Genomic DNA, 22,293 nt, shown 5'->3' with positions numbered 1-22,293 from the left:
TGCTCCGACATCATATCGGAGCCTGGAATATCCGAGTGTAATGCTCAGATATAGTGGTCTTTTTGGCCTAGTGTGTAACTCGCCAGTCCAGGGGCAGGTTCTAACAAGACCATAACAAAAACTAAGGTTCCTGTTTAGGGCCTGGGGCCCGTAAACTTCCGCACCGGCCCATAAAGCCCAGAGCCCAACCCAACCCAACCCGCAAATGGGTTGGTTGGGTTTTGGGCCCCAAACAATACAAATATACCGAGAAATCTAAAGTTGAACCCCCCTTTTAGTTTTTTTTAATTACCCTTCGTTTTACCCTCGTTTATAAGCATGATCCCTAGTGTAATATTATATTAGTTTGAATAATCTAGAATTTATTACTAGTTATTTCTGCAAATCACGTTTAAAAATGCGAAAAAACGCGTTAATTTAGAAATTTTAAAAAATACAGAGGTTCTACAGAAAGTAGTACTTCTCTGTCTAAATATATATTCAACATCAAAACATCAACTGTTACCTCTTCCGCGATAACCCAATCCTTACTGGCTGTAATTTGTTTAAAATGAAAATGTATACTTATATAGCTCCTGTAAATCTAGGTTCTAAACTTGAACTTTATACGACTGGTAGAAGATTGTAATACAGCGATTACAGAGGCCGATTTGTTAGTGCCGAAATGGGCTTTAATGGGGGCCCATAAGCCCATTTGTGGGCTTTGCGGAAGTCTACCTGGGCGGGGGGGGGCCTCACAGTCTGACACATTGTTATGTGGATTTAGTAAAGTTCCAGTACTTCTTGAAATTTTTGAATTCGCTAATTAATTTGTACTACTCCGTACCTTAATTCTTAATAATTGAATTCTGTATTTGATATTTATTTACATCTAGAAATAGAGCAATTAGATTCAAAGAGCTGATTGAAAGGTATTGGGAATGAGTACATAGATAATGCCGAACAAGCGGTAAGCTAGGCGGTCAAAATTTACGATTGGAAATGCGCACTGGCGGTTGGAGACTACCTGCAACACTGAGGAAACTCAGAACTCTCAGAACTCCAATGAGTGATATCTAGGCAATAAAACGGTTACAAACAAATCGAGCTATGCAGCTGTCAAACGCGCAACAATCTTCTGAGCCAGCTGCTCTAGACTTGTGGCAGAAATGATGTCTAGAGTCGTCACTTCCACCTTAAGCTCCAACCTCACCCAATTTCTAAACTCGACTGCAGCAAGTGAATCTAACCCATAGCTGGAAGGAGCCTTGGCTGGTTCCATTGGCTCGCTCAAACTCAGCATCGTGGTGAATTGACAAACAGCAACAGCAATAATAGCATCATGAATCGCGGCAATGGCTGCCTTGTTTTTAACCAGGAGATGTAATGCCTGAAGACCGGCATCCTTGCTGTCCTTGTTGGCGCCCAAATCTTCGCCGTCACTGAAGTTGAGAGTGCTGAACCGGGCGTCGCGCAAAAGATTGGAACTCTCGCGCTGAGGTACGGCAATCGAGGTGACGAGCTGGCCAGCACTGGCCTCGCTGATGGCCGCGATTTGCTGCGTGATGGAGAAACCGACGATCTTCAACATGAGAGCTTCGTTAATCGGGGTCCAGGCATCGGAGCTGAGATTCTGTAGTAGGTCGACGTGGTGGCTCATGTAGCCGACATCTTGAATAGCGCCCAGGTCGACGGAGTTGCCGGCTAGGCCGAGGCTCCGGCGGTAGATCGCGAAAGCGTCTAAGAAGGCGTTGGCAGCAGCATAGTTAGCTTGCCCCTTTTGACCCACGACACCGGAGATTGATGAAAGCATAGTGAAAAAGTCGACCTTCATGTTCTCTTCAATGAGAGCATTGTGAATGTTCCAGGTTCCCGCAACCTTACAATCCACAGCGGAATGGTACTCTTCAATGCTCATATCCGTGAAAATACGATCCTAGATCAACACGTTAGCACACATCATTCAAATGAGTCATTCATCAGAAGTAGACTTACCCGAAGTACCATGGCTCCCTGAATCACACCCCCAATGGATACTGGAGACTGTTTAATTACCCGACGAACATCATCAGCCTTGGACACGTCTCCTTGGCCAAGGGTAACACCGCAGCCCAGAGCAGCAAGATCCGAAATCACGCGCTGGGACACTTCGTCGCCATAGCCGCTTCGGGCCATGACGACAATATGCTTTGCACCAAGACCAGCTAGATTGACAGCAACGCTTCCACAAAGACCTTTCAGTCCGCCAATCAAAAAATAACTAACGTCACCTCGGAGCTGAAGCGGCAACCTGCTCGGACGTACGGGCACATTGACAGGCCCGTCTCCACTCGTAATGACAATCTTTCCAATATGGTTTGCGGAACGCATGTAACGCATCGCGCCTGAAACGTTATCCCATCCAAATGTCGTCGCCACATGGACGGGCTTGACGTGGCCAGCATCGAGGAGAACAAACAGCCTCTTGAGCAAGTTGTTGATCATGGCGTCAGACACCACATCGTGACCCATGTCAAAGCATCGGTAGGAAGCGTTGCGGCTGAAAGGCTCCATGCTCAGGCCCTTGCGGTCAAGCATGTCTCTCTTACCAAGCTCGACCATGGTACCTTCAGCGGCAATACAACGCCAGGATTCGTCGAGAAGGTCGCCCGTCAAAGAATTCAAGATAGTATCAACACCATAGCCGTTTGTAGCTGCCATGATATCCATTCCAAAAGAGGCATCACGAGAGTTGAAGATGTGATCGGTGGGGACACCTGCATGCTCAACTAAAAAGTCACGCTTCTCATGATTACCACATGTCGCAAAGACCTCGGCGCCAATGTACTGGCAAAGCTGGATACAAGCCAAACCCAACCCACCAGATGCTGAATGGATCAACACTTTGGAACCTTTCTTGGTATCAGCAAGGTCGAAGAGAGAGTGGATGCCGGTCAAGTAAGAAGATGCCAAAGTACAGGTCTCCTCAAAAGTCATGGAGTCCGGAATTGGGAACACACGCTCAGCCTCAGCGTGAACACGATTGGAAAAAGCGCCCTTCTTGAAGACGAGGACCCGTTGCCCGATCTCAAGCTCACGAACATTATGCACATTTTTCCCGAGGCGGCGAACAATACCAGCGCCCTCCAATCCGAGAATATGCTCGTTCTCAGGCACAATCCCCATGGTGATGACGACATCCTTATAGTTTAGTCCGGCAGCATAGACTTCGACTTCAACCTTGTTGTCATCCAGCGGTAGCTCGTGGGGTGCGACCTCGGAGTAGATAAGAGAATCTGTCGTTCCAACACGCTCGCACCGCAAGCGGATCATATTGGGCGAATCGTGCAGAGACTGGTTGACCAGCTCAGAGCCCTGGAAATTCTCACTTGCGGCAGCATTGACTTGATCATCTGGCTGGATACGGTTTATGTAAATCAATCCATTGCGCTCAATAAACTCGCTGTCAACGTGGTTGAATACTTCGGGCTGGCCCAATCTCTCGAGAATGGTCTCCACTGACTCCAATGTAGCCTCTGTCGAACTACCGGAGACATCCAAGGTTGTTAGTTGAACCAAAGGATCCTCGGCACGAACAGTGCGACCTAATCCATGAATCATAGCTTTGTTGGGGCTCGAGACGCAGGTCTGCGACCCAGTGGTCACCCAGAGGATGCGCTTATCCAAAGCAAGCAGACTCTTCAATGATTCCCATTGCTCAGATGATAGGGTTGGCAATAATGCTGCATCAAGCTCATCGAGCACTAGCAAACGCTTGGGAGCTTTGCCGGCCTCACCGGCACCATAAGTGGTAACATTCCAACCGCGTGCCTTCAGTGCGGCAATGAGCTTAGGTGCCGAGGTGCTCCGCTCCAAGAACTGGTAGATTGAAACCTCTTTACTGGTGCAATCAGCCTCAGCCTGTACACAAGAAAGATTCAGACTTGCGAACTCGTTGCTCTCTGCAAATGCCAAGTGGCCGGCAAAGTTCAAGCCAGCGGATTTGAGCAGGTCAGCGTACGAGCCGTTGTCGAATTTCTCAGCTTCTCCATTAATAATGTCCTCACTATGCTGAACAGCGCGATGGCGAAGGAAGAGAACTTGGCCACCCTTCTTGACGACATTTTTGAGTTGTTTTGCCACCTGCTCGACATTTACCGCTGCTGGTGACAGACGGACCACAACAAAATCGAATTCATCCTCGGCAGAAGCAATGTTTCCAGGGTCGAACAGGGAGACCTCCATCTTCTCAGATGTGTATTGCTGGCCGGCCTCAACGAGGGCCTTCGGGTCTGTGAGACGATAGACGAACTGGCGATAGGTTTTGCCAATGATGTCTTGACCCGCAATGGAGCTGGCCCATACGCTCTGGCTTACTCCAGGAACAAAATTGAGTTCGAGAACACGCTGGGTGGGCTTCTTGTGAGCGGCGAGCTTGATTATCTCGCCTGCGACGCCTACACTGGGGTCCTGTGAATCTTGCTCCTTCTCGGCTAGTTGTTGCAAGCTCCGGGTGGAGAGGAAAGAGACGTCAGGCTTAGAGACCACGGCGCTGAAAGTATGGGCATCGTACACGCTTGGGCCAGTATCAATTCTAGTATAGCGGAGGCCAGACAAATGCAAGAGGAGGCTGCCAGTCTTAGGGTCATATACCCTCGCGTCGGACATGTAGTTCTTGTTGTCGGTGGGACGACCAAGACCGACATAAGCAGCGGAGGTCAGCGAGAGACCGCGATCAGCCTTGCAGGAGGTTATGACCAGACTGTCGATCATCGCAGGAACAAGAACAGCGTTGATCGCATGGCGGTTTCCTTTCCAGAGAGACGGCGCGCAAGTCTGAAGGCATCCATCCATGGCAGCGGGATGCATGGGGTACTTGGACTGTGGGTACTTGGACTCGGGTACTTCTAGCTCCAAGACTGATCTGCTAGTCCGCGCTCCTGTACGTGCTTCAACTTGAACTTGCTTGAGAAACTTGGGACCAAAGCTATATCCGGCGTCGAGCATAGCCTTGTGCCATAGTCCTGCCTCGACTGGATGCTCAAGAGGCTTGGTGTCTTCAGCAGAGGCCACTTGAGGAATGTCCTCGTCGATTCGGATCAAGCCACGCACGTGTTCAGTCCACATTGTGCCAGAAAGTGAAGATACCCTGAACTCAAACCAGTCACCAACGCCAGTGTGGGCAGTCAAGCTCAGCGACATCCGGGTAGATTGGTTGTCTGGCAATACGAGCGCCTTCTTAAACTGCACGTTCCGCAAACGGTACCGAGGGTTCTCAACCTTCTTCCCGCCTTCGAGGATATGTAAGGCGTCGGATCTCTGGTAAATAGCCTCGATCGCCATGGAGATATAACCAGTAGCTGGGAAGACTATGTCGGGACCCATCTTATGGTCAGCAATCCATGGCAGGTCCTGCACGTTCAAAGATCTCATGAAAGCTGGTGATTGCCATGGGCTTCCGAGGACCTTGCTACCAAGCAAGTCATGCGGCGGGAAGAGTCTATTGCGCCAATCTTTTGATGCTTCGCTCTCGTACCAGTACTTTGTCGAGTGGTTCCACGAATAATTTGGCAGATCAACCACCACCTTTGGGTTCACGCCTTCAATTTTGTTAACCTGGTTCAGGCTGACCTTGCCACCAGCGATGTGAAGAGATCCGGCAACTTGGAAAATGGACTTCATGTCTGTTGCACCACGAGCCATGGCGCTAGTGTATTGAGTCTTGATGCTCCCGAGACTCTTCAAGACCTGCAAAGTCGGGCCCTTCAGAGCACCAGCAGGACCAAGCTCGATAAGGAAGTCGGGAGCATCGCTGCCTGTCAACATGTTTGTCAGAGCGGCGTCAAAGCGGACAGGGCAGACCATATTCGACTTCCAGTAGTCGGAGTCTGTGGGTCCAGTCAATTGCTTTCCTGTCACAGATGAGAACATTCGTACAGCACCCTCTTTAAATGGAAGGTGCTCAAAGTCCTTGGCCAGCAGATCCGTATAGCCATGACTGATCTCATCCATGAAGGTCGAATGGTAGGCTACATTGACTTGTAGCATTCGGGCAAATTTGCTATCCTTAGTCAATTGCTTCTGCACCTTGGTGAGACCCTCCATGGTACCGGAGAGTGTCAAACTGCTCGGGCTATTGTAGCAAGCAATCTGCACGCTCTGCCCCAAACCCTGAAGGTAATTGGTGATCTCTTCGGCACCGATACCAGTAGCCAACATACCACATGCTTGCCGATGCTGCTGTACCTGAGACGCTGGGCCCTCGGCAATTATTCCAGCCAAGGCAGCAGCTTGACCACGGTAGTAAGCTGCCCTGATGGCTGCTTTCTTGGAAAGCAGGCCTGCTGCGTACGCGGCAGCAATTTCACCCGAGGAGTGACCGACGACAGTCTTTGGCGATACCCCCCATTTCTTAAAGATATCGACCAAGGCAATCTGGAGAGCAGTGACCAGAGGCTGGGAGAATTCTGGCTGGCGGAGATGTTCTGCCCCGCGCGGTTCGATCAGTTCACTCAAGAGAGACCATGATGGAGGAAGTGAGCTGTCCTGGAGGAACTTGTCAAGCTCAACAACGATTTCGCGAGCTTCGGGGAACGTGTCGATAATTGCTTTGCCCATTTGGGGCCATTGAGCTCCCTGGCCAGTGAAGATAAACCCTACACGGGGCTCAGTGATAGACTTCTTACCAACCACAAGAGAACTTTCATCGATGAAAACTTTATCTGTGATCAGATAGCCGCGGTTGAAATGGTGCGACCGACGTTCTGAGAGCGTATGCGAAAGATCTTCTAGCGAAACTTTGACATTAGGGTTGGTCAGATGATTCTTCAACGCCGTCGCGCTTGCACGAAGGGATGCTTCATCGTTTGCAGATAGTACAAGAAGTTGGGGCTGGCCTACAGAGGCCTCCTCCTCGTCAGCAAATAGGTCAGCTTCAGCCTGGTACGAGGAAACATATGTGCTCTCAATATGAGGCAGGAGGACTTTAGGCTCCTCGACAATGACGTGTGCATTTGATCCCCCGTAACCAAAGGAATTCACGCTTGCACGCTTGAATGGAGCGACTGGCCAGCGGCGGTTTGCCCGACTGGCTTGCACCTTGAGACCTTCGAAATCGATCTTTGGGGTGGGGGTAATGAAGGTCGGGTTTCCAGGAATCAGGTCTTTCTCAATGCTCAAGACAGCCTTGATCAATCCACTGATTCCCGCAGCCGGCTCCGAATGACCAATGTTACTTTTGACTGAGCCAATATATAGTGGCGCCTCCGGCTTCCTAGTCGGGCTGAACACTGACGATACACCACTCGCCTCAAGAGGGTCTCCCGCCTGAGTTCCTGTCCCGTGAAACTCCAGGTAACTGGTGTCATTCAGATTCGTAATCCCCGCGTGGGCGTAAGCAGACCGAATAGCGGCTGCTTGAGCTGCGGAGTTGGGACTGGCGATACCGGGCGTGTTGCCATCACTGTTGGTCGCGCTGCCTCGAATGACTCCGCGAATAGGGTCTCCATCGCGTACCGCGTCACTAAGTCGCTTCAAATAAACGCAGTTGATTGCCTCCGCCTTGCAATACCCGTCTGCCTTCTCGTCGAAGGTATGGCAGCGACCGGAAAGGGAGTTCGCGACGCTCATAGCACCAGCTGAACGATAATCCTCCAGTCAGTTTTGTTTACTCCCTTGACAGATTAGACTCACTGTTGAGGTTATGCTCCGGGCTAAAGTACATGTTCGCTCCACCAATGATGGCGCCATCCACTTCCCCGGTATGAAGATAACGGCATACCACATCCAGACCAACCAAACTCCCAGAGCAGGCAGTGTCTATCGTCATACTAGGCCCCTTGAAGTTGAAATAATGGCTGATCCGGTTACTCAACATCGCACGCCCGATACCAACAACTGCTCCTGGCGCCCGATCCTCAGGATCACGAGCCTGTATCGCATCGTAATCTTTGCACCATCGTCAGCGTTTCTTCATATGTACATACCATGCTCAAAATTAACGTTGATTATACTCACCAACGGCATAAGAGCCTACATGACACGCGACCTGTGCCCCATAAAGCTTCTCAAGTGGCACGCCCGAATTCTCCAAACACTCATATACAACTTCCATCAGCTGCCGTTGCTGTGGATCCATAGCCGCCGCGTCGGCTCCTGAGATACCGAAAAACCCGGCATCAAAATCCCGCGGGTCGGCTTCCTCGATGAACATGCCGCCGGGCGTGCGCATCGTCTTGGGTTTCTTGGAACCATCGTGATGTGCGGCGAGGTTGAAGCGCGTTGAGGGTGTGTCGTTGGAGGCAATACCGCCCCGTTCGAGGAAGTCCCAGAGCTTCTTTGGAGTGGTAGAGTGGCCGGGGAGACGACAGGCCATCCCAACGACAGCAATGGGTACTTGGAGGAAGGCTTTGGGGGAGGGTAGGACGCCATCTTGGAAGGGCTGTGAGTTATGAGTGGCCATGATAGTCAACTAGGGCCAATATTTCTAGTGTAAATAGGTCTAAAGAAGGGTGTCTCTGTGGAAGAAGAGGAGGTTGAGAAAGTGCTATACTTGATTGTTGCGATCCAAATATTATATATACTAATCAATCTAAACCACCCAGCATCGAGTGTTATATAACAACCTTGAAGTGGTCCTTTTTGCCAAGTATGTTCACTCAGGCTTACTATTCAACAAGCCTCGCGCTCTATCGTGCCAGAAAATGCCTCTTGCGTGAGCCTGCAGCGAAACTGAATTTGCATATTCTGTCAGCATCACATGTGATATTTCTTGGTCTCGCGCAATATAATTCTCATTACTCCGTACCTACTCTAAGAATTTCAGCCTCTTCTCGAGCTTGTCCTACTGAGGAATCCTGCGGGAATAGATTGTAGATAACGATGTACGAGGAATCCTAGATCCTTACCCCGTATGTTGTAGGTAGCGATGTATAAAGAATCCTGTAGGAATAGGTTGTGGATAACAATGTATGAAGAATCCTATAGTAATAGATTATAGATACATACTCTATTCGCTAAACGTCCCTGTCCCTATGTATGTAACAGGGCATCCTATAGCGGTATAGATCATCAATGCTTCAAATGTTGTGACTACAAAGTAAAATGATAATGTACGAAGAATCCTGCAGGAATAGGTTGTGGATCGATGTGTGAGAAATCCTGCAGGAATAGGTACCTTCTAGGTACATGTACCTCTAAGGTTACAAATAGTCTTTGCCCCACTAGGAAGCGGGCCGATCCTTGCCAAGGTAACCCCATCCCTCCGCATGGGGGGTCTTTTGGTAATGGCTGGCGCGAGGGGTACGATAAGAATTAGGAAGATGGTAGAGAGGAGTGACGAAATATATTGTGGACACTTCTACTACTCATAGGGGCTTTCTCCCCATAAACTGTAAACGCTTGTTCTGAGTTTGATAGACTATATCTATATCTTTTGAACTTTTAAAATCATTGCCAATATTCATTGATCCAAATAGGCCGTCGGGTACTGGCATTACTATTGTACAATTATACTATTACACCTTTTTCGTCAAGATCATCAACGCATTCATTTTCCCCATCGAGCAAGGGGCTTTTGGATCTCCGAGACTGCTTCCAACCCTATCGAATATGTTATCATTGTGGTTATTTGCAGGGGCTCTTGCAACCTACCTCATTTGCATTTCTATATATCGTCTCTTTTTGGATCCTCTTGCGAACATACCAGGACCCAAATTATGTGCCCTTACTGGGTGGTATGAAATATTCTGGGACATTGTGGTCGGAGGCCAGTTCACCTTCAAAATCGAGGAATGGCACAAAACCTACGGGCCCATTATGCGCATAGGACCCAACGAAGTGCATTTCAACGATCCAGACTTCTACAATGAGCTTTATACAACTACAGCAACCTACCAGAAGCCAGCAGAGTGGCGATACCGCTTCGGCTTCGGGTCTGCGCTATTCGATACCGCTGACCATGAGCACCACGCCAGGCGACGTGCTCCGCTGGCAGCATTTTTTTCACGATCGAAGATCTTGGATTTCAGCCCATTTATTCAGGAGCAAACTGACCTTTTGGTAAAGCGGATCCAAAATCACAGAGGTCAAATCATCTGCGCCAATGAGGCATTCGACGCCCTCACGATGGATATCATCGGATACTACGCTTTTGGCCTATCCTATCACTCCGTGGATTACCCCAAATTCCATGCACCCTATAATCATGTTACTGAGGATGTGGCCCGTATGGTGCATACTGGTGCCCATTTTCCTTGGGTCTTCACGGTCCTTAGGTCGATTCCCCAAGCTATCGTGTCCTCGTTCGCGCCGCCAATGAAGAAGATTTTCAAGTTCAACGAAGAGATTGCCGCCCAGATCGGAAGAATACTCAAAGATAGATCTAAGCACGATCAGGAAAAAAATTCTCATCAGACTATCTTCCACGAGATCCTGAACTCCAAACTGGATCCTAGTGAATTGACCCAGGAAAGGCTGCAGATGGAGGCTGGCAGTTTGGTGGGCGCTGCTCTCGAAACGTCAAAGATGACTACTGCGCTGGCAATCTACTACATCCTGGCCCAGCCCGATGTCGAGAAAAAGCTCCGCGAAGAGCTAAAGACTTCCATGCCTGATCCGAACAAGATTCTCACGATACCCGAGCTCGAAAACCTCCCATATTTGGCCGCATGCATCCGCGAAGCACTTCGACTCGCGATTGGTGTATGTCAACGTATTCGTCGCTACAACACCCATGCTCCCACGCGATACAAGAATTACACAATTCCCCCCAACACCGTTTTCGGCATGTGTCACTGGGAGCAACTTCGAGATGCCCGCATTTGGGATCGTCCCTACGAGTTCCTGCCCGAGCGGTGGTTGGCTAATAATGGTAACCCCCTGGCCCTTAACGGACAAGCATTGAGCAAGTACTTTGTCCCTTTCCACCGAGGACCGCGTGGCTGCCTAGGCAAAGAGATGGGGATGGCGCAGCTAAATATTGGGCTTGCAACGCTGTTCCGCCGTGTCGATCATCTTGAGTTATATGAGACCGATCAGTCAGCTGTGGATATTGTGGCTGATTACTTCGTGCCGCTGTGTGTGAAGGGCTCAAAGGGTGTGCGTGTTCTCGTAAAGTAGGCATAAACCTATTGAGCTCCTTCATAGCTCTGGTGCTGGGGTATCAGTTCCCAAGTCTCGGGGAATCTTAAGACAAGGGGAAATTTCATCCATTAAAGCAGAACATGAAAGAGTGGCTACGCCGACCTGGATTTGCAGGCTGCCATCAAATACGAGGGGCAATTTGTGTTGAATGCCTCAAATTTCTCCCTGAGATTCCCTATTTCTCCTATCAAGGTTGTGGTATAGTATTTGGTGTATTCCATAGTTTGAATATATCGGAGATTCCTGGCTTCTTCCTATTCTTTCCAATATAGCTCTCACCACTCTACTTACCACTATCTAACCGTAAACTAAAACTTTGTCTCCAGCACTGTAAATTCTTTTACCCATATCTGGTATCAAGAAGAACTTATTGCACCGTCCTCACAACCTGGCCTGTCTGTTTACAATTTTTTTCTTCCAATTCCACTCGCCGAAGTTTTGTATTAGATATGTCCTGCTAGAAGTTTGTCTTCTTTACATAGCTCGCTCGTTCTCAATCATCCGATTCGAGCGTTGTCTGACTTTACAGGAAGAACGTTCAACTATGACTTCGACTGGTGTCGCCTGGTAAACTTCAAGCTTAAAGATGCAGCGACCAAGGTGAAGGCATCGACCTTCCCGTCGAGAAAGCCCTCCTCTGTCTGATCCGGGCCAAGCGCAATATCATATCTGCAAATTATGGCAGCGATGGCACGGCGCACCTCCATAAGTGCAAGTCGTCTACCTACACATGCGTAGGAACCAGTGAGAAAAGGAATAAAGGCAGACTTGTCTTTTAAAAGCTCAGGGCGAGTCGTGAAACGTTCTGGAATGAACTCGTTTGGCTGTTCGAAGGATCTGGGGTCTGTGAAAGAGAAGGTTGTTCAGACGTGAGGAACAATTTGGTTCGGAATAATTCGCTCACCTCGGAAGAGAGTATACATTGGGACTTTAACTATCGTCTTTCCTGGGACATATCGATCACCGATATGGATTCCTTCCTCCGGGGTTTCTCGTTGGACTCCAGCTGGGACTGCCGGGCACAGCCGAAGAGTTTCATTGATGCACGCATCTAACAGTTCAACATCGCGGAGGGTTTCATCTTTCAGTTCATCTAGTTTGTCTAACTGAGCTTGAAGCTTTCGCGTGAGAGGCTTGTTGCAGGCCAGGTAGAAGAGCATATGAGTAATGGTCGAAGCAGTCGTGTCGCTACCTGCAACGATCACGAGATATCCATCTCCATGCAGCTTCAGAGTGTCTGAGCTTGTCTGAGGCCCATCCAGGTATGCTTTATGGAGCCAATTGAAGACATCAGGTCGTTTTTGCCCTCTCTTCATATGTGTCAAAAGGAATTTGAGAGGATAGATCAGGAAACGTTACTCACTGATATCCTTTGCGTGAATTCATTTTCAATCCACTTCCAAAATTTCAAATGATTCTGATTTAGCCCTGGGATCCTCATAAACAGATATGAAAGCCAAGGTAAGTTGAGCAGATACCCAATAGCATTCATGTCTTGTCGAATTACCTCCAAGAAGTAGGCCTCTTTCCGTTCTTTCAACATATTGAATGGCTTTCCAAAGGTCAATTGCCCCATGACTTCGAAAGCATATTTGTCAATCCATTCAGTAATGTTGATAGGGCTCTCCGACAATTCATCTATGATGTTGAGAAGGTCTTCTGTCAGGCCTTGTATCATTGGCTCATAGGTGTGCAAAGCTAAACCACATTGTCAATAACATATGCTGGGCAATTAGGTGACTCAATTACCTGCTGTACTAAAACCTCGATCCCATGTGCGGCGTCTTCTAGCATGCTCGATTAGGTTTCTCGTCGAGGAGAGATTCGTTCGCGGATCCAGAAGCGTATATACCGGGCCCTTGGTGCATCTAGTTTGTGAACCATAGATAGCTTGCACGCACTCAGGATCAATTATAGAAAGCTCTCGAGGTCCTGAATGATGTCAGTTCATATATCTGGGTGGCATGATGATATTTCACCTGTCCTAACGTAGTCTCCATATCGGGAATGCAACACATCAATTTCATCATGAAGATGAAGTCTCTTCGCCGATAACCATGTCAGGTAGAAATTCGAGAGTCGCGCGATGAACGGTCCCCGAAAACTAGAAAGCCTATGGAAGAAAAGCCGGTAAATGGTGATGCTAGTAAAGAGCCCCGTGATATGAAATGCAAGAAGGTGGAGGAATTCAGTAGACCCAATATTAAATACGCCGCTGGTGGCTGCTAGCCTTGATGCACTGAGCCACAAGGTCCCTCCAAGTGCAGTAAGTAGATAGCTGAGGATTATCGTAGGAGATCTGATCTCCCATTCTCCGTGCCTAAATACAGAGAGATGGACCATTACCCCGCTAGCCAAGGAGAGCAGAGTAAGCATGTTGAGAAAAATGCACTCTGCTTTGACTAGGTGAGTGTGTCGTTATCTAAGTATTCTGACTTTCCTTGCCATTCTTATTGCCATTCGATTTAGTTCTCCACTAGCAACAGGCGGTATCGAATAATGCACCTAAGAGTCGAGTACAGTAATTATTCTAGCTTAGTGTAAAACTTGACTAAATCATGATGCCTGGCCCTGCAGCTAACTGGTCTTGCATATTTTCCGCCATGCCTCTGAATCCTTCGTATTATTATTTGGTTAAAAAAAACTCTGCTCGACCTCATCTCAGGGTCTTTTTTAAGCAGTAAGTGAAGTCTAAGGCTGGATAGCGAAATTTCCCATGCCTGATTTTTTTTAATATAAGCATTCCTTAAAAATAGTGCGTACGTATCTCCTCTTATGTCTTAGACGTACGAGGAATCCTGCAGGAGTACATAGGTTGTAGATGACGATGTACGGTACGAGGGATCCTACAGGAATGTGTACGAGAAATTCTTTAGGAATATACATGGAGATTGTAAGTAATATGTTTGCCATATGTCAGTATCTATTCACGCGGTAAGTACCAGAGCTTCAATAAATAAAGAGTGCAATCAATTCAATGTACTAAATATGTAAAGATGGTAGTAGGAAGATCTCATCCATAGAGAGGGATGACAAAACACCACCAATGCAACCACACCTGGGCAGTGTGACCCAATATACCACAAGGCAAACAAGGCAAACATGTAAACAAAGCAGACAAACTAGCCCTGGAGCATCAACATGCTTTTTAGCTCCTACCAACATTCTCGACTATCCCTGAGAACCAATCGTGATGATTTGCACTATTTTTGAGCGATCAGTCTATTTCATGCACGAGTATCCCACACCACACGAGCGAAACCTTCGCCTATAGCTACACACGTACGTAGCAAAGGCCGATTATATATGGTTGGAAGGCACAGCCGTGGGGAGATAGTCTGAAAGATAATGATAAAGCAGGGGGGACGCGAAAATAAACTGCCGTGGAGATACAATTGGGGAATCGCTATTCGTCGTCACCAGGGTCAGGGTGAAGGGAATTGAAACCAACTCGCTTCCTCCCCAACCTTGCTGTCCGCAAATACCATGAAAGCATTATTTTCAAGCTGCTCTATTATCTGACAACTAGACACCCCTAGCTTCGAGCTTCTTCACCCTCACTCCCTTACTCCCGATCCTTGGTCGCGGCACAAACCGATCCCGAACAAACGTGATATCAGTCAGGTCAGTGTCGAACAGATCAGCATCGAAGCGCGAGAAGAACGACGGAATGGCAATATACATCTCGGCGAGAGCTAGTTGCATGCCAAGACAGCTTCGGGTGCCCCGACTGAAGCTGAAGAGATACCGTGTCAGTGGCTTCCCGTCGAAAGCCTGCGGACTGTTGAGCCATCGCTCAGGTTTGAAATTGTAGGAGTCGGGGAAGATTCTCTCGTCGTGGTGCGCCGGGGCTATATCCATGCTGAAGATCACTCCGGGTGGTATTACCCACTCACCATACTGAATTGGTATGTCCGAAGTGCGAGAGATGCGCGCGTACATACCATATGACAGTCGAAGCGCCTCGTTGATGATCCCAGTGAGGTATGGTAGCTGCCATAGGATCTCAAGACTAGGCATTGAGGCATCTAACGACCGGGAATCAGGTAGGACAGCAGCCAATTCCTCGTCAAGCCGTCTCCGAATATGCGGGTTGTTGAGGATATGGAAGGTCGCGACAGATAGGGTGGCTGCGACAGTTTCTGTACCTGCAGCTGCCATTGCGATTGCTTCTTGGTGAACTCTTTCAATAGATTTCTCGGCGTCTGGAAGGTTCGAGCTGAAGATTGCGCGGAACACTGTGTCGTCTTCAGAAAGATCTTTCTCAGAGTTGGCTTTTGCGATTCTGACTTGGTCTAGGATGTCCTATCTTGGTCAGCAGGCCCTTTTAAAAACTCTTATCGATAACTTACAGCTTTGAATTTGTTGAAAGCAGCAATGTGCGGATGCAATGATTCAAGCACCGAATTTGGCAGTGCCTTCAATAAATCTGTGAGCCATGGAAACTGTTGGGCCAAGTGCGTCGGTTCCGAAAGGTGCACTAAGGCTTTAGTGAAATCGGCCTTGAAATCTGGCCGGTCGATGAAATTATAGCGCCGTTCAAATGCATATTCTGCAATCAAATCGGCGGTGTACACACTCCACATGTCGTTAATGCAGACCACTCTGTCCGAATGGCCGAGAAAGTCCTGTTCAAGGCGCTCAGAAAGCCTGTCCATCACCAACTGGATTTTGGGGCCTCTTTTCAGCAGCTCGCCCTTCGAAAAGAACGGATTCAAAGCCTTCCTCCGAATCTTGTGCAATTCTGGATCCACGGTGGAGAACCCCGATAGCTCATTTTCGAAGACCCTGGCCATATGTGGGAGCTTCCTCAATGGGCGGTTTGTGGAGTACAAGATTTCGAAAAAACACGAATCCGAAATATGAACCTCCCATGGATTGATGCGAATTATGGGACCTAGATATGCTGTGAGTCCAATGAAATGCTCACGGCTGTTGTCAGAAAGGTTTCTACCGTATTGACGATGCCACTCTTTGTAGAGAAATATAAATTGGCCACCTTCCCCGTGACAGAGCTGGTAGTAAGTCTCGACCCATCCTGTCACAGCAGCGAGCTTCGGGCCTGGGAACTTCGCAAGGGGACTGAAAAAAAAGGCGATATATGACAAGTGCTAGAGTATAAGCAAAACCCAGAAGACCGATCAGCGAGATAAGATGATACATTGTTGTGATTTGAGGTGCAATCAAGATACTGGATTCCGAAGGCTGGCGAGAGTTGGATTCTTCGGTTTGAATGTGCAAACAAGGCACTTTTTCCGTCTGGTGGTACGATTTTTCTCTTAGCAGCAGTATCTTCCGTACGTTTTCTTTTATATATTCGGATGTCTTGGCGGGGTTACGCAGGTAGGTATTGTTGACTTCAGGAGTGTCCGGAAGGATAGATTCGAAAGGTTTCCTGCTTCTTCCCATGGACTAATTCCAGCCCCGTGATATAACCTTGGAAGGTGATTGCGCTTACTGATCTGCAGAAATCAGGATTCTCCAAAACGGGTCTATATTTGACCTATCTATCGAATTCCTTCAAATCCTTTCGACTTCCTGTCACTTCTACTCTGCCTGCCCCACCACATGCAGCAAATACGAGGTGGTGTTCAACTGACTTGGGACTTTTTAGAGCGAGCACTCAATTTATTTCACGCGATACCACGTTACCCTAATACACTGCGCACGAATGATAATATCTTAGAAGTATAGAAATATCCATCGATGCTCAGCCTCTAGATGTATGAATATCCCAAGGTTGCTTTCATGAGAGTAGCGGTCATCCAGAGCATGCAAGGTAGATCTTGGCACACTATCGAGTCTTTTCTGCTCTACTCCGTACACTCTGCCAAAAGGAAAATCTCACCTGACTCGACTCAAAGCGTGCGTGACCACCTACAAACTTTTCATAGCATCCAACGATGATTTCTATACAATAGTGCTAAACGTATATTCGCTCCGGACCTTGCAGTAGGCTGAGGAAATATCAGTCTCTCATTTCACCGAAACCCTCACCCCCTGGCTCTCCTTCATCGTCAAAGGCACAAAAAAGTCTGCCACAACATCCACATCCTTGCTGTCTGTCTCGTACAACTCAAGCTTGATATCCTCCTGGCGGAACAATGTAGCAAGCCCGATGTTCAGCTGCGCCATACCGAATTCCTTTCCCAGGCACATACGCGGGCCGCGATGAAACGGCACAAAGTACTTGTTAAGTGGTTGGCCGTTGAGCGCCAGCGGCCGCTCTCCTAGCCAGCGTTCAGGAAAAAATTCGGTCGAGCGGTCCCAAATACGCGCATCGCGGAGCTGCTCCCAGTGGCACATTCCAAAGACAGTGTTCGGCGGGATAGTGTAGTCTTTATACGTAATGGTCTCGGTTGGAGAATAACGACGCATGCGCTGGGAGACGCCAATGGCCAAGCGGAGGGCTGATGTAATTCAGCCACATGTTCTTTGAGGTTGGCACAGTTGAGAGAAAGGAGGGGAAAGGCTTACCTTCTCTGATAACTGAGTTTAGGTACGGCAGAGCCTCCAGCTCGGGGAGAGACAGGCTTTTTGTCTTATCTGGCATGGCAGCGATGAGCTCAGCGCGAAGAGTGGTCTCTACGCCTGGAGTGGCAAGGATGTAATAAACAGCCAGCGCAGTGGTCCTCTTTGACGTCTCGAGGGCTGCGCCGACAAGACTGAGGGCTTCGTGATAGAGGCGGCCCTCGTTGAGCTCGCAAGCGGGTTGGTCGGAGTTGAGGATCTCATGGAAAACAGTTCGATGCTCATTCACATTCTTATCCAGGTACTCTTTGTTCTTTTTAATCCGACGGATCTGCGAACCGATTTCCTATCGACCAATATGATTAAAAACTAACGATAGTGCCGCCCTAATCAGATCTTAATGTACCTTTCTGAACATGAATATCTTTGACATAGGAGGCAGCAGGTTGGTGATGTACTTCTCCGGCAAAACATTGAGAATCTTGAAGACCCAGGGGAAGTGAGCCCCCACATGGACCATGCGGGCAATGTCCGCCGTGACGTTACAGTACGGTGCCTTGAACTGCGGATACTGAATGGAATTATAAGACAATCCGAAGGCGTAGTAGCCAATGATATCCATAGTCAATGCATCAAAAGCCTCGTTAGCACAGATAACTTGCCCTTTATGGTTATCCCGGATCCGGCTGACTAAGATATTAGTCTGGTCCTGGATAAAGCTGCTTAAATGGAGGATTTTCTGACGCGAGAAGAAAGCAGCGACAGGAGCTTTTCTCTGGGCGTGGTGCTCGTGGCCGATGGTATCAAAAATTGCAGTGCCGCAACCAAATCGCCAGCGCCACTGGGCAGGCTTCTCGTACATGGCACCTATCGTCGGGTACAGCTCGTTATAGAAGTCAGGATCATTAAAGTGTACTTCGTTAGGACCGATTCTCATGATCGGGCCTACTTCAGTGAGCGAAGGAAGAATAGGTGGACAGGAAAGGCCAATACCGTATTTCTTATGCCATTCTTCCACCTTGAAGGTAAATTGGCCTCCAAGAAGAACGTCCCAAAAGATCTCATACCAGCCTGTGATAGCACAGAGCTTAGGACCAGGAATCTTAGCAAGAGGATGGAAAAATAGACGGTAAATCGTCAGCGTCAGGCTGTAGGTAGCGACGGCTGCAGCAGATGCGCCTAACGCCATTGCTTTTGGCGAGTAATCATAAAAGAGCTCGAACATCTTGGTAGATGAATTGAAATAAAAGTCTTGTATTCAAAGATAATGGAACTTGCGTTATCTTAGGCAACATGATGATATATGTACATTGGCAAGCCTTCCTTGGTGTTCACTCTATTGGAGTCGCATGTTGAGGAAGAGGCATTCCAACCGTAACTAAGAAACTCTGACGTGGATCTTACTACTTGCACAAGTAGCACAAGATAGCTCCCAGCCCCCGAGAGCCTAGTATTCAGATATTTCAGACTTTTCAGCCTATGCAGAATGTGTCATTCAGTGTTTTTACTAGTGAGCGTACTTGGTTTCCAATCGCATGGTATAAAGTTAGATGGATAAATTCACTGCCTTATTTGATTTTTCGCCAACTACATAATCAGCAATGTAGCGTATATTTAGGTAGAATTCTCGTCTATATGTAACGATGTATGCATAATCTTGTAGGATTAGGTTGTGGATCACTGTACGAGGAATCCTGCAGGAGTAGTTTTTGTGTGTGAATAACGATATATGAAGAATCCTGCAGAAATACGACAATAATGTATGAGGAATCCTGCAGGAATATGTTTTGCATAACGATGTACGAGGAATCCTTTAGGAATCGGTTGCGGGATAGTCTCTTCATTAAGCCTGTAAATTAAGGAATCTTTCCGATTATTAAATATCTCATATACATCAAGGTCTTAGGTGCGTATCTAGTATCTAAGTATAGATAATTAAAGATTATACTAATCTTTGGCTCCGCTAGGAAGCGGGACTTGAGAATCTTCACATTACATATATTCTTCAGCCGTTCAAACTTCGTTGCCAATAGTTCCAAAATTCCCTTCTGCCAACATATTCACAGACCTCTCTTCTTTCGACCATAAACCTCACCGGTTATACATTCCTTTCGCAATGCCTGGTCGGGCATTTCCTCCTCGACAAAATGTTGAGTTCCCCACTCTTGATGGCCTCAAAATTCGCGGATGGCTCTTTCCAGCACAAAGTCATGGCCCAGCTGTCATTATAACACCCGGGGTAATGTCCCTTGTCCCCTGTGCGTGGCTCCGTGTGCTGAATATATCTAGTTCAACTGTGTTAAAGAGATGTTCGTCTCGGAAGTAGCACAGTCGTTCCAGCATTCCAATGTCACTGCCTTAGTTTACGATCCTCGCACGCTGGGCGAAAGCGATGGTCTGCCCCGCAACAACATAGATCCATTAGCTCAGATTTCGGACTACTCTGATGCTCTTACCTTCCTTAAAAAACATGCCATCGTCGACCCAGACAATATCTCGTTCTGGGGAATGTCCTTCTCTGGCCTTGTGGCCCTCAATGCGGCCGCCTTAGACAAACGAGCCAGGTGTTGCATCGCAGTGTGCCCGTTGACTGGCATGCAACCTGAACCTCACATGCTTCCCAAAGTTCTTGCCAGATGCATGCAGGACCGAGAATCACAGGTGGTCGGTAACCCACCAGTTACCCTTTCTGTCCTGACAGAACAGGGGCGAAATCCCGCCGGCATGGGAATTGGCGCCGACAAAATGGAATATGACTACATGGTAAATGCCAAATTTAGAGGAGCACCTAACTACGAGAATCGAACAACTCTGCAAAGTTATTACAAGATGATGGCCTGGCAACCCTTCGAGATCATGAAGTACCTTTCGAAAACAAGAGTACTCATGATCATCCCGGAAAATGATACGATTTCACCCGCTGTTCACCAGCGGGCGTTATTCGACAGTTTCCCGGAGCCGAAGACGGCCTACGTGGCGGAAGGGAAGGGTCATCTTGACGTTCTGAGTGGAGCAGACTACGAGATATTGGCGGATATGCAAGCGAATTTTATTAAAGGACTGTGAAAATCGTTCGTACCAAGCTTGTCCCTGCTTTCCGCCTTCGAAGAGGATGTATGGCAGTGTTTTGATCTGAAACCTTACGGGTTGTTGCATCGATGCTTCCACAAGCTTGTCCTTTGCTATTCTATATTTTTTTACCAATGTGATTTATAGTGTTCCGCAAAGCCCATAGCCCAACCAGCAGTGGGCTGTGGGCCTAACCTTCGAAGCCCAACCCAACCCACAGCCCATTTTTGGGGGCCCATAAGGCCCCCATTAAAGCCAATTGAGAGGGGTTCAACCTGCGTCTTGTAATCGCTAGACAATATTATATTCTAACTCTTCTACTACTTATATAGAGTATGAATTTAGAATTTAGAATTCTAATAGCTATATAAGTATATATTTCAATTTTGGATAAAATCTGACGGGTAGAGGTCGAGATACTACGAAAATAGGATGATATCAATGTTTTGATACTCGATATATATTTTGGATTTGTAGGAATACTACATACTACTCTCTACTACTTTCTAAGTGAACTTCTGTAATTTATAAGTTATCTAAAGAACGCGCTTTCTCGCGTTTTTAAACGTGATAGTTAGTTAGTTATAGAGAGATAATTAGTAATTAATCCTAAACCATTTAAACCAATCAAACAGTACCTTTAGAGTAAGGCCCAGAAACGGGGGTAAAACGAAGGGTAATTTTAAAAACCCTAACAAGAGGTTCAACTTCTGAATTCTCGGTATATTTTTACTGTTTAGGGCCCATTTTGGGGGCCCATTAACCTCCAGTGGGCTTCTCCTCAGGCCCATAACCCACCGGTGGGCCCGAAGGTAGGGCCCAAAGCCCAGCCCATTGGCGGGTTGGGTTGGGGTGGGCTATGGGCTTTATGGGCTTTGCGGAGCTCTAAATGTGAACGATACGCGGAGATATACATGATAGGCATTTTCTAACAGCATCTGCTTGAGCTTTATGTGACTGTATTGATCATCCGCTAGTGCTATTCCCGTTAGGTATATGGGTGCCAGGAGTATGTACATACTAGCAAGAAGAGTCAACAAGTGTGACATTGCACTATGCTAGTGGGGGAGTTTGCAAACCCCCCTGCTAGTGCTATGTGCAGTTCCCATCATTTCCTCACTGTGTGCGAGTTGCCGACTGCCCCTATGTGACGGGATACGAAAGCTGCCATTTCAATTGCAATGATGGGCGCTGCGTGGAGTACTATGCTCCCATCCCCCCAAGACCCAGGTGGTCAATCTACCCTGAGCCCGAATACTAGTATCGCTCGCCGGCTCCTTGTTCGCACTCAAGCAGGACTGGAGGTACTTGAGGCTGCTACCATCGCCAATAACATGTAGCATGAATTACTAGAAATCTGATAGTAATCATAGTGGTTTGAGAAAATTGCTGGTCTACCGCTGGATAGAAATAGAGTTGTGTACAAATTGGATCTTTTAAGAGCTAATTTGACGCATGGTAAGAAAAATTTACTATAATGCATACATGATCCGCGACTCTGTATCCCAACATAATTCAAAGGCTTTGTGCAGAGTTGATAATCTACGAGCAAAATGATGTACTAGCGCACTGACGATAATAGACTACTTCAGTTTTCCAAGCGGGGTTGCCTCGGCCATTTCGCTCATAAACCGAGGAACGAACACTCTTAAA

General features: G+C 47.7%; 6 protein-coding genes across 6 annotated transcripts; 2 read left to right on the top strand and 4 right to left on the bottom strand.

Moving 5' to 3' along the window:
• Positions 1-1,087: 1,087 nt before the first annotated feature.
• On the bottom strand, positions 1,088-8,419 carry N7479_008458 (type I polyketide synthase; the record flags this gene model as incomplete). Its single annotated transcript, XM_057256152.1, has 4 exons — positions 1,088-1,915; positions 1,975-7,595; positions 7,651-7,905; positions 7,975-8,419. The coding sequence occupies 4 exons, from the start codon at positions 8,417-8,419 to the stop codon at positions 1,088-1,090; spliced, it is 7,149 nt and encodes a 2,382-aa protein (XP_057110014.1).
• Positions 8,420-9,567: 1,148 nt separating this feature from the next.
• Positions 9,568-11,076, top strand: N7479_008457 (cytochrome P450; the record flags this gene model as incomplete). Its single annotated transcript, XM_057256151.1, has 1 exon — positions 9,568-11,076. The coding sequence occupies one exon, from the start codon at positions 9,568-9,570 to the stop codon at positions 11,074-11,076; it is 1,509 nt and encodes a 502-aa protein (XP_057110013.1).
• A 566-nt stretch (positions 11,077-11,642) lies between these two features.
• N7479_008456 (uncharacterized protein) lies at positions 11,643-12,778 on the bottom strand (the record flags this gene model as incomplete). The annotated part of the gene is made up of 3 exons (XM_057256150.1): positions 11,643-11,944; positions 12,005-12,410; positions 12,464-12,778. The coding sequence occupies 3 exons, from the start codon at positions 12,776-12,778 to the stop codon at positions 11,643-11,645; spliced, it is 1,023 nt and encodes a 340-aa protein (XP_057110012.1).
• A 1,847-nt stretch (positions 12,779-14,625) lies between these two features.
• N7479_008455 (cytochrome P450) lies at positions 14,626-15,896 on the bottom strand (the record flags this gene model as incomplete). The annotated part of the gene is made up of 2 exons (XM_057256149.1): positions 14,626-15,405; positions 15,453-15,896. The coding sequence occupies 2 exons, from the start codon at positions 15,894-15,896 to the stop codon at positions 14,626-14,628; spliced, it is 1,224 nt and encodes a 407-aa protein (XP_057110011.1).
• A 1,180-nt stretch (positions 15,897-17,076) lies between these two features.
• Positions 17,077-18,796, bottom strand: N7479_008454 (cytochrome P450; the record flags this gene model as incomplete). Its single annotated transcript, XM_057256148.1, has 3 exons — positions 17,077-17,510; positions 17,578-17,917; positions 17,978-18,796. 3 exons carry the CDS (start codon positions 18,794-18,796, stop codon positions 17,077-17,079), a joined length of 1,593 nt encoding a protein of 530 aa, XP_057110010.1.
• Positions 18,797-19,878: 1,082 nt separating this feature from the next.
• N7479_008453 (alpha/beta hydrolase) lies at positions 19,879-20,637 on the top strand (the record flags this gene model as incomplete). The annotated part of the gene is made up of 1 exon (XM_057256147.1): positions 19,879-20,637. The coding sequence occupies one exon, from the start codon at positions 19,879-19,881 to the stop codon at positions 20,635-20,637; it is 759 nt and encodes a 252-aa protein (XP_057110009.1).
• Between the last annotated feature and the right edge of the window lie 1,656 nt (positions 20,638-22,293).

The sequence above is a fragment of the Penicillium vulpinum genome (genome assembly GCF_028829585.1).
Source record: "Penicillium vulpinum strain IBT 29486 chromosome Unknown utg000003l_segment0_segment0, whole genome shotgun sequence".
In the NCBI taxonomy this organism is placed as follows: Eukaryota; Fungi; Ascomycota; class Eurotiomycetes; order Eurotiales; family Aspergillaceae; genus Penicillium; species Penicillium vulpinum.
This window is presented reverse-complemented; position numbering and strand designations above follow the sequence as displayed.